This window comes from Trachemys scripta, chromosome 9 (assembly GCF_013100865.1).
Source record: "Trachemys scripta elegans isolate TJP31775 chromosome 9, CAS_Tse_1.0, whole genome shotgun sequence".
Classification (NCBI taxonomy): Eukaryota; Metazoa; Chordata; order Testudines; family Emydidae; genus Trachemys; species Trachemys scripta.
The window spans coordinates 54,009,056-54,026,222 of NC_048306.1; the positions used below are offsets into that span (position 1 = coordinate 54,009,056).

Here is a 17,167-nt window from a genome sequence, read left to right on the forward strand (position 1 = left end):
TTGTTGTTTCTCATTAGCAGATCCCCTTACACTAAACTTGGAGAGATGGAGAGTTACTTTACAGGTCGTTTTGTGTTCCTGCATGCCAAGATCTTGCAGCTTGGCCCATCCTTTGCTCTCCCCTTTCTATCAGGTACTTAGCTCAGAAATCAAGTTGCTGGAGTCGCATTCAGCTGTTTAGATCGTGGAGCCATGTTTTGGTGTTTGGATCTAGTTCTAGCCATTAATATCTCTGCTATTCCTCCCTGTAGCATATCCTCTGGGATCCTCCAGGGATCAACATTAAAACCAATTCATCTGACACAGCTAATGGGAGTCCAGATTCATTCATTCTCCTGAAAATCACAGAATCTCACAGGTTAGAAGGTTTCACCAACCGTCAGTGTTTTTAAAAATTCTGGGGTCCAGACATAACCCATTTTCAGATGCTGATGTAGGTGTTCTTCACCATATATCTGATAAATCACTTGGTCAGTGTCCATATTCCAGTAAATTATTTGGTTGACAGCAAAGTATCTGTCTGGATCCAACACAGTGATGTGCAGTATAGCTCTATGCCAAAGTAACATTAGCAGATACCCTTACAACAGTTTTACTTCCTTTGACAGGGTGGGGGAGTGCAGTGCAGAGTGAGTTCACCCCATCCTTCGAGCTGCCCTCTGTCTCTAGACAGTGAGACCTAAGGGCTGAAGTCCATAGAGTTGCCCCAAACTGCAGGGCTCTAAGGCCCAATGTAACTGCCCTGATCCACAGGGTGGTAGGGTCACATGACCTATGTCAGGGGGGTAGCCCTTCTCTGTAGGGCAGTGAGTCCTAGCGGCCAAAGTCCATAGAGATATCCTGGGTTTGTAGGGCAGCAAGGCCTAGTAGCCAGAGTCAACAGAGATACCCCGGGTTCATGGGGCAGTAAGGCCTGGCAGCCAGACTCAACATAGTTGCCCTCCAGGTGAGGCTGTATGGCCTAGAGGCCCGTTGGGGCGTGTGGGCCACCACCTGGGGGTGGTGGACAGGTAGGGGGACTGGGTCCTCCCTGCTCAACTGGATGGCTAGTCCCCTTCTGGGCTACTTCCTACCTGGTGGCAGTCTGCGCATCTTTGGGGTCTCCGGGTTCCTTGGGCGGTGCAACTCCCTGTAGCTCAGACCTCCCTGGGGCATCCACAGGTAGATGGGTATCTGCTTGGGTCTTGGCACCTCTGGCTTCTGCGGTCCAGGGCATCAGTGGTTCCTGGGCAGGAGCTGGCAAGGAGTGTCCTTCCTCTTCAGCGGTCAGTCCAGACTGAGCTGGGCTGCTCCTTCTTATACTGGTGCTACACCTGAAGCATGCCCAGTAGGGATGTGGGGGTGTGGCTTCCTCTGCCCACAGTGAGGAGTTAATCCTTCCCAATCCAGTGCGGGGTGAGTTCACCCCGTCACACTTCCCTATTTCAAATGACAGCCTGTTCATTCTAATCTGCATTTTTCCTTTCCCAAAGCTGGGGACAGGTTATATCATTAAAGATATAATATACATAGGCCGTAAGCTCATAACCTTATTAACCCATATTAACAATTTTCGTTAATATCCACAATTTTTGGCGATCCATTTGTTCTCACATCACCTCTCTCTGTCCTGCTCTTTTATATCAGAATTAAAGGATGCAGGGCATAATAACTGTCCACAAATATATGAAAAGTATAAACACCAAGATCACAGAAAAATTGTTCAGTGTGGGAGGGAGGGGAGGTAAAAGGAAGGAGTGGAGCAAAATGTTAAATGTTGAAAGTCTTCCTGACAACAAGATGTGTGAGGCGGTGGAATATTCTCACAGGGAAGTGATGGAAGCCCCAGTGTCTCAGATATTTAGTACCAGACTGGACACAACACTAACTAATACATACAGCATGGGAAAATCCTGCATTAAGATTGTATGGTGGAAGGTGTGTGAGCAGTTCCAACTATTCCTCCACTGTACCTTACCTTGCATTTGTCAATATTAATCAGTCATGTGCTGCCCAATCACCTAACTTGATTATGTCCCTGAGGTTCCCCATAGATTTCTCCAGTCCTGACTAATTTAAATAATTGTCTCAACTTCAATGTCTGTCACCTCCCAGTTCAGGGGATGGAGTAGATCATGTAAATGGTCTTTTCCAGCTCTAGCTTACACAATTCCACACTTGTGGTTCACTACGGAGTAACTGTTTTCTGTGCAACTCTTTGTATTAGGTATGAGAGAGTGTTAGACAAATGGTCATGTGGAAAGCTGGGAAAGGGATTTCATTGCTTTTAGCATCCTCATCCTCACAAACTCCACTTTAAAAGAAATGAAGGGAAGAAGAAATGCACTGGGAGCATTTCAATGGCGCAAGCTTACCTTGTTGCTGCAGTTTGTAGTCTGTGGAGTATGCTTTCCCTATGATGTTCCATACTGGCCTCAAACAGCCAAAAAGTCCCTCAAGAAACCCACTGCTCCCACTCCCGGATCTGCTGAACTGGATTTTAATGTCATCTGTCCCACTGTTATTCTCTACATCCATCGTGTTACTGTTGCCCTGAGGCACAGCTGTTTCAACTTCATCCTGTTCTCTCAACTGCAGCACACTGTTCTCAAATTGGTCCCTAGAGTCCTCACTGACGCTGGTCAACACCGCTGTGGTGACTGGACTGCCCACACTTTCTATTAGATCTGCCTGAAGTAAGCCCTTCTCTCGCACATCCTCTATGATCTCAGGTGAAGGATGGTTTCCGGTGGGTGCATGATCACCATGTATCCCACTGAAGTCTTTGTCTTCACTGAAAGTTTTGTTGATCAAGTTTGTAGAGGAAGGCCAGCTCAGGTGCTCCTGAGGACTGGCCATGGTGCCGTGCATGTGCATGAAACAGGTAGTACGATACGGTGCTTAGAGAACTAACGATACACAATTCAGATGCAACAAATGGCCCCAGGACCTGAAATGAGAGAAAATGGGTAAGAAATATTTTTTCTTTTCTTAATCACTACTGTATGGTATTTCTGTTGTGTGCTCTTTTCTGGAGAAGACCCGATAATGAGTTTAACTTGAAAACTGGAGGCCCAATAATATTTGGTAAATGATTATTGAAATTAACAAATGACAACATTTGTTTCCTTTGACACTTAACTCCATGCACATCATCAATGGGATGGTCCTTGTTATTTCTCCTCTGGGTTACCCCCATGAGTCTTTTCTGGGAAACTCAAATAACTGGCAAAGGCTGACCTGTGAGTCTTCTTACAGGAAAGGCCTGTGTCCACTATGTTACCACCAGGCCCAGTACCCCTCTGCACAGACACCAGTCTGTTCTAAGTGGACCCAACTGCTCAGTCTCACGTGTTTCCATGTCAACTGCGTCTGAGTAAAGATTCTGGCTATGTAGGACAGACCCTTTGTCTGAGCCCTTCCCTTGGGACAGTCCAGCCACCCCAGACCTTGAAACCAGTGCCTCAGACCTCCTGAGCCCCTCCAGTTGCTTACATGCATTCCTCCAGAGTTCCACCTTGATGTGGTCACTCTGGCTTCTAGTTCAGCCCCTTCAGGGACATCAAAGAACACAGGATTATCAAACAAATTTCTTGACCAAAGTCACTTTACTCTTGACAGCATCAAGAGTTACAGATCTCTTCAAACACAATGGAAGTCCAGAGACACAGCCTCCCTTAGTCTGATCTGTGTCCCTTCTGTGAGTCCAAGGTTTGTCAGCATTTCAGGCTAGGGTGACCAGATGTCCCAATTTTAAAGGGACACTCCTGATTTTTGGGTCTTTTTCTTATATAGGCTCCTATTACCCCCACCCCCGTCCCATCCCTTCTGCATTCTCTCTCCTGATGATGTGGTGACAGTGAGCCCCCCTGCTCAGAACAGCACACCCTCTTTAAAAGACTCTTCCTCTCCTTGCCATGTGCTCCCCTGGAGTGCTCCAGCCTGGGGAAGGGGGGTGAACACCCATTGTTCCATGGAGATAGGGTAGTAATAGAGAGCCATTCCAGAATTATAGCCCCTGATGGCTTCTCAGTGCTGGTGTCAAGTACCTTTCCTGAGGAGGGAAGTTACCGGGAATGCAATTCATTAACCTTGGCTGGGCTGGGTTAGACATGAGTTCAGCACATAATACAAAATGGAGTTCCCCCTTTTATACAGACATATCCCACCATCACACGCTAGTCAGAGACAAAATGCTTAACCCACTCCCTCTGCTCTGAGGGCCCAAGCCAAATCTCACTGAAATTAATGGAAAGACTCCCCTTGATTTCAATAGGTCAACAGGAGATTTTTGATTAAAAAGCCAGAAAAGTTTCCCTAGGCAAAGAACAAAGGTCCTGAAGTCTGAAAACAGTCACCAAAGGAAGAAATGGAGGAGGTTGGAGACCACAGAACCTCAACGGGAGGTGCTGGGAGTCCTGTACTTTTGAAAATCAGACCACTTAATTCAAGTGACTAAATATGGTGTTAGACAGGATGTTTGAAAATCGTCTACCCCTGAGCTTGTGTTCTACCCCTCTTTGAGGGAGCAGCACATTGCATAGATAAAATAATAAGAATACCACAGGGGGAAGTTCAAAAGCCTGAGGGTTTTTTTTGGTATCATTCATCTCTTTCTCTGAATACACATACAGTTTTATATATAAAGCACACACTAAAAGGATGCTATTAACGTTACGAAGTCAAGTACTCGAAAGTAACAAAAATAGTATGTAATCGTGTAATTAAAGACTATCATAATGCATGAGCACAGGAGGCTGAATTAAGATTGCACAGGCAACATGAATTCTGGCATTTCCTAACTTTTGAGTGTTTGACTTTGCAACCTAAATAACATTCTTTAAAGAACTGCATGTCATTTCCTAGGGTTTTTTAAAGGAAAAAAAGTAAAAGTAAATTATATTTGTGCACCTCTAACAACCCCATCATGCATCATCAGCAGGGTATGAACTTTGAATAACATAGTCTGCGCTATAAGACTAACTACATTCGCTCACAGCAGGTTACCATTCCGGGGCAGGGGAAGAGGATTGGCCATTGGGGCTTGTTTTGGGGTTAGGGAGATGGACAGGAAGAGTCCATCTCATTTTCTCTCCCTCCCAAGTTCCCAAGTTTTCCAGCACTGTGTGCTATGTGATGGTTGCAGCACCATGGTCATGACCTTAGATGAGCTCATGTTTAGTTAGAATTTTGGCAGACTCCCAATGTTTTATTGACAATGCAAGCAAGAGAAAGGAAATTAAAATTTTCAATAGTTCATCTTCCATTCAAGCCTGAACAGAATTTCATGAGACAAACTAAGGGCATTTCCTCTGGCCCCAGAGCTTTCTCCTTACCAAATTCCAAAAGCTTGCTGCAAACAACTGAGGTGTTAGAGCTTCTAAAAATAAAATAAAAATCTCCAGAATCTTTTATACTGGAAAACAACCTAAACTTAGTGGTTGCTTCCCCAGTAATGAGGCCTGATCTAAAAGATCAGACAAGGGATTAAGGAAAACCAGGTTTCAGTGGTAGCCGTGTTAGTCTGTATCAGCAAAAAAAAACGAGGAGTCCTTATGGCACCTTAGAGACTAACAAATTTATTTGGGCATAAGTTTTCATGGGCTAGAACCCACTTCATCAGATGTATGAGGTAAAAAATACAGGAGCAGGTATAAATACATGAAAGGACGGGGATGCTTTACCAAGTGTTAGGTCAGTCTAACAAGATAAATCAATTAACAGGAGGATACCAAGGGAGGAAAAATAACTTTTGAAGTGATAAGGGAGTTGCCCATTACAGACAGTTGAAAAGAAGGTGTGAGTAACAATAGGGAGAAATTAGTATTGGAAAAAAATTAGTAAGGAAAAGCAGTCTCTCAACAAAAGTGGCTCGAACTTTTATTCAAACAGCTAAAGGAGAATGCATAAAAGATTAAATGAGACATACATAATAATAAACTGGTTAATTAAAACTCAGTAGTGTTACACTGACTTTTGGCTTTAAATCAAATGTACTGAGAAGGATAGAAGGCTGGAGAATGAGAGCAGTTCTGGGAAAGCAGTGTGCCAGACTGTACTCCCCCATACACATAGGTTCACAGATTCCAAAGCCAGAAGGGATCACTGTGATCATTTACGTGCATAATGACAGGTTTCAGAGTAGCAGCCGTGTTAGTCTGTATCCGCAAAAAGAGGTGCCACAAGTACTCCTGTTCTTTTTGTGATCATTTAGTCTGACTTCCTGAATAACACAGGACATAGAACTTCCCCAAAATCATTCCTCGAGTAGATATTTTTAGAAAAACATCCAATCTTAATTTAAAAGTCGTCAGTGATGGAGAATCTACCACAACCCTTGGTAAATTGTTCCAATGGTTAATTATCCTCACCATTAAAAATTTACATCTTATTTCCAATCTGAATTTGTCCAGTTTCCACGTCTAGCCATTGGATCATGGTATACCTTTGTCTGCTAAGTTGAAGAGCCCATTATTAAATATTTGTTCCCCATGTAGACATTTACAGGCTGTAATCAAGTCTCCCCTTAACCTTTGCTTTGTTAAACTAAATAGATTGAGCTCCTTGAGTCTATCACTCTAAGGCATGTATTCTAATCCTTTCATCATTCTCATGTCTCTTCTCTCAATCCTCTCCAATTTATCAACATCCTTCTTGAATTGTGGGCATCAGAACTGATTGTAGTATTCCAGCATGCCAAATACAGAGGTAAAATAACTTCTCTACCCCTATTTGAGATTCCCCTGTTTATGCATCCAAGGATTGCATTAGCCATTTTGGCCACAGCATAACCTTGGAAGCTCACATTCAGCTGATTATCCACCATGACCCCCAAATCTTTTTCAGTCACTGCTTCCCAGGATAGAATCCCTCATCCTGTAAGTATAGCCTGCATTCTTTGTTCATAGATGTATATATGTATATTTAGCCATATAAAACACATATTTTCTTGCACCCAGTTTACCAAACAATCCAGTTTGCTTTGAATCAGTGACCTGTCCTCTTCATTGTTTATTACTCCCCCAATTTTTGTGTCATCTGCAAAATGTTATCAATGATGAATTTATGCTTTCTTCCAGGTAATTAATAAAAAGGTTAAATAGTGCAGGGCCAAGAACCAATCCCTGAGTGACCCTATTAGAAACACACCAATTCTATGATGATTTCCGGATTACAATTACATTTTGAGACCTATCAGTTGTTGGGATTCCCTCTGAGACTTTTTCCACTCTGCTTATCCAGAACACCTCATCCAGTTCTGGGAGAACACTTCATCCCGGTCCCTGGAATCCAAAAACTTTGTTTGAATCCAGACTTGTCACTGAAGTTTCTTTACTGGCATACAGCAACATTACACTGAGGTGATCAAGCTCAAATGCAGTAGGGTTGGTATAGGGGGTTTACTACAAATCCAAAAGCACATAAATATAAATCAGTTTATATACATAGACTAACACAGGCACAATATATAAACAAATCCTAACTGTCCACAAGCTACAAAATATGCTAGCAAACAAAGCTGCAGCAGCAAACTTATCACTTACTTGTCTTACTATTTCTTTATCTACTAACTACATTTTATTTACAAGGCCACCTGTGAATTCTTGCTTTGTCCATTAACTTCTGTTTTCACTCATTGTTCATGCAAGGCCTACATCAGTTAGCCTGCTTTTAGTCTATTTAATGTATGCCATGTTAATTTGATATCTTTTCTAGTTTTTTTAATCAAAATAGCATGCTGTACCAAGTGAAAGGCTGTACAGAAAGCTATTATATCAACACTATTACTGTTATCAGCCATTAATAAAAGATACCAAGTTACTGCCACTAAAAAGCCTGATATCCACACATGTGGACTCTCCAGCACTCTTTGCAGGGCCATAAGGCTCTACAGTGAGGAGAGGGTTCTGCTGCCACAGGCAACATTTTTAGTCAGTTGTTGGTTGAATTAACACCACTCTCATCTTTGCCATGGGTAGGGAGCAGACCCCATGACAAGGTGGTAGGGAATTTAATTTAAATTTTACAAAACTGCTCTAGACAAAAACCAAAACATTGAAAATAAAGGCCCTGTTCCGACAAACACTTGAGCAGGTATGTTACTCACATGATTGATCCCATGTTTGTAGCATCAGGAGCTAAAATTTTTTAAAGCTTTTCTCTTCATAGCGTAAAATTTTTGTCACTTGAAAACAAAATTGCTTTACTGTTAACAATGAAGAGTTATTAAAGTTATTGTGAACTTTATGTGCACAGGCCAACATTTTCAAGTTAGGCTCCCATTTAGGCACTTAAGGGTGGGGTCTTCAAAGTACATAAATGATCTAGCAGCAAATGTCTCATTGTCTTCAAACTGCAAAAGCTGATAGAGGAGTATAGCCTAGTTGAGGCATTTCCACTTTCTCGACTTGTCCAAGGTGAGGTGTTGGTTGCAAATACAGCACAACCTATTTCCCGATCTACTTTGCGTCTGAGTGAGTTGTTCAGGCAGTGAGGATATTAATGAGGCCTGAACTTGTCTTCCTCAGTATTGATAAGCATTTTAAATGAAACTTCTTAATGAAAATAATCTGTAAAATCTGAAATTACCCTAACAATTAGGAAACTAATGAAAGAAACAAGTATAAAGCATCCACTTAAGACTATAAAATATAAAGAAAGAAAAGAACTTAAATACAAATAAAAATTTGATTTAAATTTGAAAAATTTAAATAAAAGCAACTGATTTCTTCTAATCAAGACTTTTTATCCTCCCTAATCCATGGTATTTAATTCCTGATCAATCTTGATTTTTAATTAGATATATCTTGAAATTAATTTAGAACATTAGCTTTAATTTGACAGACTTGCAATAAAGAAAAAGTTACTCACCTTGTGCAGTAACGAGAGTTCTTCGAGATGTGTGTTCCACTCTAGGTGTCAGAGCATCCCTGAGCCAGAGATTGGAGATTTCTCGCAGCAGTACTTGGTCGGGGGAAGGGTGCACACAGGAGTTGTCTCATGCAGCCATCGGCACCTCCTGTGGCACGCGCACCCCCAACCATCCCCTCTGTTCCTTCTGTACCACAGAGCTCGGCTGTGTGATCTCCAAAGTAGAGGGGAGGAGGATGGATAGTGGAGCACCCACAGGGACACACATTTTGAAGAACCATTATTACTGCACAAGGTGAGTAACTTCTTCTTCTAGTGGTGTCCCTGTGGATGCTCCACGCTAGGTGCTTGTAGAGCAGTACCCCACCAGGGGTGGTAGGGGTTCGGAGTTATGTATAAGTGTGTGATGAGAGCACTGTGAGGCCAACAATAGAGTCTGAGACAAGGCCCTGGGAGATAGCGTAATGCTTTGCAAAAGTGTGCTCCAAAGTCCAGGTTGCAGCTCAACAAATATCTATTAAGGGGACATTGTTCAAGAATGCAATCGATGTCGCCATGGCTCGTGTTGAGTGGGATCTGATACCCACGGGGGGTTCTTTGTGATGCAGGCGGTAGCAAGTTTGAACACAGGTAGAGACCCTTTGGAGAGTCTCTGGGTCAATATTGTAGAGCCCTTGGAGTGCTCTGCTGTAGAGACGAGTAGTCTTGGTGACTTGTGAAATGGTTTAGTTCTGTTCAAGTAGAAGGCTACAGCCCACCTGACATCTAGCACGTGCACCGTTGCTTCTCAAGAGTCGTTATATGGTTTGGGATAGAAGGCAGGTAAGTGTATGGTTTGGTTAATATGAAAATTTGTAGCCACTCTGGGCAACAATTTTGGGTGAGGACGTAACATGATTTTGTCTTTGGTAAATACAGTGTATGGTGGTTCAGCCATCAATGCTCCTATTTCGCTGACACATCTGGTAGACGTGATTGCCACTAGGAATGCGACCTTCATTGTCACATGAAGGAGCGAGCAGGTTGCTAGAGGTTCGAAGGGTGGTCTTGTGGGACATTTGAGCACAAGATTGAAATCCCAAGGATGTTGCAGGTTGGCATACTTCTGGGTACATGTTCTGTAAACCTGCTAGAAAGTGCCGTGTAATCGGGTGAGCGAATATTGAAGCCCCTTCTATCTGTTTGTGGAGGGCTGTGATGGCAGCCAGGTGTACTTTAATAGAACTTATGGCTAACCCCGTTTCCTTCAGTTCTAGTAGGTAGTCTAGGATCATAGATAGAGGCGCTGTGGTCGCATCCAGCTGTTTTTTGCTGACACCAAAGGGAGAATCTTCTCCACTTGGGTGGTAAGTATTTCTAGTGGTGAGGCGACGGCTATTTAGCAATTCCTGTTTTACTTTCTCCGAACAGTTCAATTCCCCATGTTGGAACCAGAGAGGAGCCACGCTTTGAGATGGAGTTTTGCCGGGTCTGGATGGAGCATCAGGCCCTTGTTCTAGGAAAGGAGGTCCGTCCGGAAAGGCAGCAGTTGTGGGGCACAGACTGCTAGATGTGAGAGGTATGGAAACCAAGTCTGTCTGGGCCATGTGAGAACAATGAGAATGATGTATGCTCTGTCGGGTCGTATCTTGCGGATGACGCGTGGGATCAGTGATATCGGCGGGAAGGCATACATGAATGACACGTTCCACGGGATGAGGAAGGCATCCCCTAACGATCCTGGTGCCAGGTCTGGAACAAAATAGTGGACATTTGAGATTTGTTGCTGAGGCGAAACGGTCGATTACTGGGTGACCCCATTTTTGGAATATTGTGCTGAGAACACTGTCGTGGATTTCCCACGTGTGTTCCTGTGAGAAGTGCCTGCTGAGGTTGTCGGCTGTAGTGTTTTGGCACCCTGGTAGGTATGATGCTGTGATGTTTATATTGTTGCGGATACAGATGTTCCATAAATTCATGGCTTCTACACATAGCGAGTAAGACCTGGCGTCTCCTTGGTGACTGATGTAAAACATGCATGCCACATTGTCGGTGAAAATAGAGATTGAGGTTTCTCATATGAGTTGGAGAAAGTGTCGGCATGTGTTATGTACCGCGCGAAGTTCCAGGAGATTGATATGTAGTCGGGTTTCCGTCGCAGACCACTTCCCTTGTATGTTGTGATGACCCAAGTGGGTGCTCCAACCTATCAGGGAGGCATCGTTTGTAATAGTCACTGATGGGGGGTGTTGTTGAAAGGGAATCCCAAAGCATACATCCCCTGTAGGGAGAGGATACTGGTAGTGGTAGTGTCATACATCTGTTGAGAGAGTGTTTGCTGGGTGCACAGACTGTGCTCAACCAGTGCTGCAGACAGCACATATGGAGTCTAGCATACTTTACTATGAAAGTCGTAGCTGCCATATGTCCCAGAATCTGAAGGCATGTCCTCACTGAAGTTTGTGGGCTGATGGTCACCGTGGAAATAAGATTGGTCAATGTAGTGAATCTGTGGTTTGGCAATATTGCCTTGGCTTGTATGGAGTCTAGGTTGGGTCCAATAAACTCCAATTGCCAGGTTGGTTCCAGGGTGGACGTCTTTTCATTTAGCTGTAGCCCTAGCTGGTGAAACAGGTCTATTGTGGTCTTCAGCATGCCTGCCGTTTCTTGTCGGTTGGCACCCTTGAGAAGGCAATCGTCCAAATAGGGGAAGATTATGACTCCTTTGCGTCGTAAATGTGCTGCTACTACCGCGAGCGTTTTTGAGAACATGCAGGGAGTGGTGGACAGTCTGAAGGGAAGGACCCTGTATTGGTAGGGGTTGGGTCCTACTGTGAACCGCAGGAACCATCTGTGGGCAGGATGTATTGTAATGTGGAAGTATGCATCTTGGAGATCGAGGGCTGCAAACCAGTCTCCCCCATCTAGCGCTGGGATTATTGTGGCCAGAGTGACCATTTTGAACCTGTGGTTGCGTACGAACCTGTTGAGTTTTCGGAGATCTAAGATTGGTCTCCATCCCCCTCCTTTCTTCTCTGTCAGGAAATATTTGGAATAAAAATCCCTCCTTCGGTATTGATGTGGTACTAGTTCTACAGCACCCAGCAGTAGGAGGTCGTCTACTTCCTGTTGCAGAAGGTGCTCGTGAGAGGGGTCCCTGAAGAGGGACGGGGAAGGGGGGAAGAGTTAGGGGGGATGTCTGTAAAAGGAATGGTGTAGCCAGATTGTATGATCTCCGAAACCCATTGATCTGTGATTATTGCAGCCCAAGAATGGTAAAATGGGCGTAGGTGGTGACCAAAAATTGTGGGATGGGGTATCTATTGGTGCTAGAGGTGTGGGGAGCTCGTGCATATCCTCGACCAAGACTTCAAAATTTTGGCTTAGATGTAGATGGACGGGTGGACAAGGCATGGTTCTGTGGAGCTCGTCGTCTCTGAGCCTGTTGTTTGGGTCTGTTCTGAGTGAAGTATCATGGTTGACTGTTAAACGAGGTGTCTCGTGACCTTTGGTATGGTGTAAAGCGAGGGCGTTTGTCAGGCGGTGGTTGTATGCCTAGTGTACGCAGCATCATTCGGGAGGCCTTCATGGTATGGAAGACATCGTCTGTTTGAGCCGAGAATAGTTTATCCCTATCAAAGGGTAGGTCCTCCACTTTTAGTTGTAGTTCTTTTGGAATTCCCAAAGCCTCCAACCATGATGTTCTTCTCATAACCACAGCTGTTGCAGTTGTTTGGGCAGCTGTGTCCACTACATCTATTGAGGCTTGCAGCGCTGTGCAGACTATTAACTGACCCTCGTTGATAATGGCGTTGACCTGAGGACATTTATGCTTGGGGAGATCCTCCACGAGCTCTTGTATTTTACTATAGTTAGAGTAGTCGTAATTTGCTAGTAGAACAGAATTGTTGAATAGTAGAGCTAGTAGAGCAGAAGGGTGGCTGACGAGTAAACTTTCCGCCCAAAGAGGTCCAGTCTCTCGTGTTCTTTATCTTGCGGTGAGGAGCGGAAACGAGGCTGTTTACTGCCCTGAATAGCAGCCTCTACCACCAGAGAGCAGGATTGAGGGTGTGAAAACAAAAATTCCATGCCTTTGGCTGGAACAAAGTATTTTTTGTCAGCCCTTTTGTTGGTGGGTGGTGCTGATACTGGTGTTTGCCATATTACCTCCTCAGGCTCCATTATAGCCTCATCCATGGGGAGGGCAATCTTGGTCGATGATGCCGGTTGTAAGATTTTTAACAACTTATGTTGTTTCTCCTGCACCTCATGTAAGGCAATTTCTTGGCTGTTTGCTACTCTTTTGAAGAGTTCTTGGAAATGTTTCAGGTTATCTGGTGTCGTAGGGGTAAATGGCGTCACAGCTTCGTCTGATGCAGAAGATGAGTATGGGGCAGGGGTGAATCATCCAGGTCTGCCTGAGATAGTATCTCTTCCTCTTCTGTCTCTGTGTCAGGGGGGTCAGAGGTTTCTCTGTGTGGTAACGATGGGTGTACTCTGGAACCTCTTGTTGCTGGGGAAGGGGGACCAGAATAGGGGCTCTGGTATGTGGGCCAAGGACCCCATTGTGGCCATTGCATGGGGTAAGGTGGTAATGGGTAAGGCCAGTGCTGTGCATACCACGGCTGTGAATGCTCGGAGGGATGAGGCTTAGGCTTCACAGCGTTCCATGTAGGTCTCATCTGTGATGGGGATGAACATTGAAAGGGGAAGCAGTTGTCCTGCACGTCAACTTCCTCGCCACTATGCATAGAGAGTGTGCAGGAGATGAAGGATGGTACCATGCTATGTAGCTCGGGGAGTGTTCAGTGCCAAGCAGTGGTGACTGCGGTGTCGAAGAAACTGCTATCTCCTCAGTATGCAGGAGTTGCGCTGGTCCCGCCTTGGGGTTGCGGTCTACCGTTGGAGCACTGACCAGTGCCAGCATCAAGTCTTGTTAGCCAGCATCAAGTCTTGGGTCGGTGCCGGTGGGGGCAGCATTGATCGCAGTGCCACTGCCTGTGCCGCGCTCTTAACCCGGGTAGCCGGTGCTGTGGAGGAGACTTGACGTCTCAACTCCGGTGCCGCGCGTTGGGGCTCAGCAGAGGTCCGCTGAGGGACGGTGCCGGAGGAGCCCGGTGCCTCGTAAGTGCTCACTCTGGATGAGTGGAGCACTGAGGGTAAAAACCTCACTGGGGAAGCTCTCTTTTTCTGAGAGACCCTTGCTGGAGAGGTCGAGGCTCGCTTCCTGACAGTTTTGGAAGTCGGAGACTTATCAGAGCTCAGGGATCTTGGCTTATGAGACTCCCCGGAGGATGTCTCTCGCGGAGGTTGGAGGGATTTCTCCAGCAGAAGCATTTTCAAGCGGAGATCCCTGTTACGTCTTGCCCTTGTTGTTAAGTTGGTGCAATGTATGCATTTCTGGGAGATACGAGTTTCTCCCAGACAGTGAATGCAGGATGTGTGACCGTCAGAGACTGGCATCAGTTCACGGTAGGAGTCACACTTTTTAAATCCTGTTGAGCTCGGCATGATTGCAGTTAAGCCCCTCCCCACCTCGAGAGAGAAGAGTGGGAGTTAATTGTAATGGTAAACTATAGAAACGGTTCCCAAATGGGGAGTTAAGCAGAGAAAAAGTCGTCTTCTTTCTTTCTTTCTTTTTTTTTTTTAAGAAAAACCTCTAAGAGGAACTAATGAAACTATGTAACTATGTATAGACTAAGAGTAACTAAACAATGTAACTAAGTATAGACTAATAGGAAGTTCCTATGTAACTTGTAGCCCCCCCCCCCCTTTTTTTTTTTCAGAAAGTATCAAAGAGAGCACTGCCGCGGAGCTCCATCTGCAGCCAAGGACGGTTGAGAAGGAACTGAAGGGGCGGTCGGGGGTGCGCATGCTACAGGAGGTGCCAACAGCTGCACGAGACAACTCCTGTCCGCGCCCTTCCCCCGACCAAGTACTCCTGTGAGAAATCGCTGATCTCCGAAACTTAGAGTGGCACACCCACAGGGACACCACTTGAAGAAGAATTGTCACTTCCTTTAATCAGAGTCATCCTACACATTTACTTGGGTTTCAGAGATTATAGAAATTTATTTTTAAAATTGTTTTAATGATTTTTAAAAAATAAAAACCCTAAACCCCCTTCAGACTTAAAGAGACAGTGTGTGTAAGTGATCACTTAGCACTTACCCGTTAATAAAACTTCTGAATTGGGAGAATGTGCTTTAAGCTTCTGGGGGAAATGCTGGCCCCACTGAAGTTAATGGCAAATCTCCTGTTCACTTCAATGGGATCAAGACTTCGCCCTCTGTTTCCAGGTATCTTTCAAAAGGAAACATTTTAGGAGTGTCTTTATAAAAAGTTCAAATTCATTTTTCCTAAAGAACTTTGACCCTGTAGTTCACAATTGTTTATAATACTATAGTGATCCAATTTTTTTAAGTTGTTGGGCTAACATCAGGTGCTTAATTTCTTAAAGGACCCTATGATGAAGCAGAGAAACTGCCAGCCAGCACAGCAAGGGTTAAAGAGAGTTTTGGGCCCAGCGAGTCCCGCCCCATTTCACCTGAAGCCAGTGCCAAGCCTGGAGGGCTGGACAGCCTAGCAAAGCCCATGGCTTTCGGCCCCTTATTTGATTGCTGGGCCTCGATCTTTAAGGCCGGGGGGCAGATAAGGGGACCCGGGCCCTCCCTCTCCACCATGTCCCAGCCCAGGGCCCTGTGTTTGTCAACCCTGGAACAGGGGCAGACCTCCTCACAGGAGTCCAAATTTGCTGCCCTGGGCTATTTCCTATCAGTGTCTGTTCATTTTGGGGCGTGGCCACTCTAGTCCAACTAGTTGGGCAGCCTGCTTCCCATAGGGTCCTCTCACGGGTTGTGAGCAACACCTTGTCACAGTCTCAGTCTCTTTCAGGCAGGGCAGCTGCAAGTTGGTCAGGCTGAGCCCTACAACGTCCCTGGGCTTTGCCCACTCAGTTGCCTCCAGAGGTGAAGGCTCCTAGGTCTCCTCCACAGTCTCCCATGGCTAGGGTGACAGTGCTTCCTCCCAGGTGGCTGCCTTGGTGGGCAGGTGAGTGATCCTTCCCCTCACATAGGGAGGAGGCTAGCTCCTGCCCTAGCTCCACCAATCAGCCCCCAAATGAGCCAGGCTCTCTCCTTTTCTCCACCACACAGACCTGGAATTGGCTGCAGGTATAATGGGGCAGGGCTAGCTGGCAGTTTCTCTACTTCACTGTAGACTCATTTTTAATTTTAAATACTAAATAACAATGGATTTACTTGTAAATGCCCAGAAAATAAAACCTGTCCTTAAAGAGCAAGTGGTATAATTCTGAGGAGAATATGCTGTATTCTTCGTATGTAACAAAGTAGTTGAATCCCTGCTGTAGGACTAAAATTCAACTCAAACTTAACTGTGAAACTGCAATGGTATTTTCATAATAGGTAAATTAAAGGTATTAAAATGTACAACTTATTCCTACACCAGAAGTATATTAATGCTGTTGAGCAATCCAGTAATAATCTGTATGTCAGGAAGAGAAACAGAATTTGGACCAGCACGATTAAAAAACCGGTATTCTGTAAAAGGACTTCTTTAGCAAGGAACCACATTAACATCTTTAGTGTCACTGACATCAAGATATAAGGTAGAAAAAATACTAGTTTGATTTATCCAGACTTAGATCTGAAGACTTGTGTGTTTAGGTAGAGGAGGGTGTAAGGAAATGTAAAACTGAGGCCTTGGCTACACTTGGGGATTCACAGCGCTGTGAGGCAGGAGTGTAGTCGCGCCGCCAGCGCTGCGAGAGCTCTCTCGCAGCGCTGCAAGTACTCCACCTCTCCGAGGAGAATAGCTTGCAGTGCTGCGAGCGAGCGTGCAGCGCTGCAGGTGCTGATTACACTGGTGCTTTACAGCGCTGCACTCGCGGGGGGTGTGTTTTCACACCCCTGAGCGCAGCAAGTTGCAGCGCTGTACAGCGCCAGTGTAGCCAAGGCCATAGTGGGTCTCTGTGAACACTTAGAACCTGATTTTACAATCATACCATCACTAGTTAAGGTATTCTGAACAATTATAATAGGCAACCTGCTCAGAGGGTATTCTGTTTTTCAGACTTAATAATGCCTCTGCAGAAACAGTCTTCAAGTCAAAAGTTCCGAGATGTGTGTGTATTCGGGGAGGATTATGCATGTATTTAAGCTATGCAGACTTCAGCAGCATGTTGCAAGTCAAAACCTCGGATTTGAGCTAAGCTATTTTGATCAGCTCATGCTTATTCTTGCAGCTAAGAAAAAAGGGATTTTAAATCTACAACAGAATTTCTGAAGCACAGGATAATTTTGTATGATCACAAGCTGCT

The 17,167-nt window shown here is 45.0% G+C and overlaps 1 protein-coding gene across 6 annotated transcripts in view; it reads right to left on the minus strand.

Annotated features, from left to right (window-relative positions):
• Positions 1-17,167, minus strand: part of MAP3K13 (mitogen-activated protein kinase kinase kinase 13) — a 128,855-nt gene that overhangs the window by 40,342 nt on the left and 71,346 nt on the right. For 5 of the 6 annotated variants that reach the window (XM_034780865.1, XM_034780862.1, XM_034780864.1 and 2 more), the window contains one exon: positions 2,355-2,929. In XM_034780865.1, coding sequence (XP_034636756.1) covers positions 2,355-2,856 — 502 coding nt within the window. In that variant the 5' untranslated portion in view covers positions 2,857-2,929. Of the gene's footprint in view, positions 1-2,354; positions 2,930-15,000; positions 15,250-17,167 lie in introns of those variants that run through there. The other variant, XM_034780868.1, reaches the window with a different exon arrangement.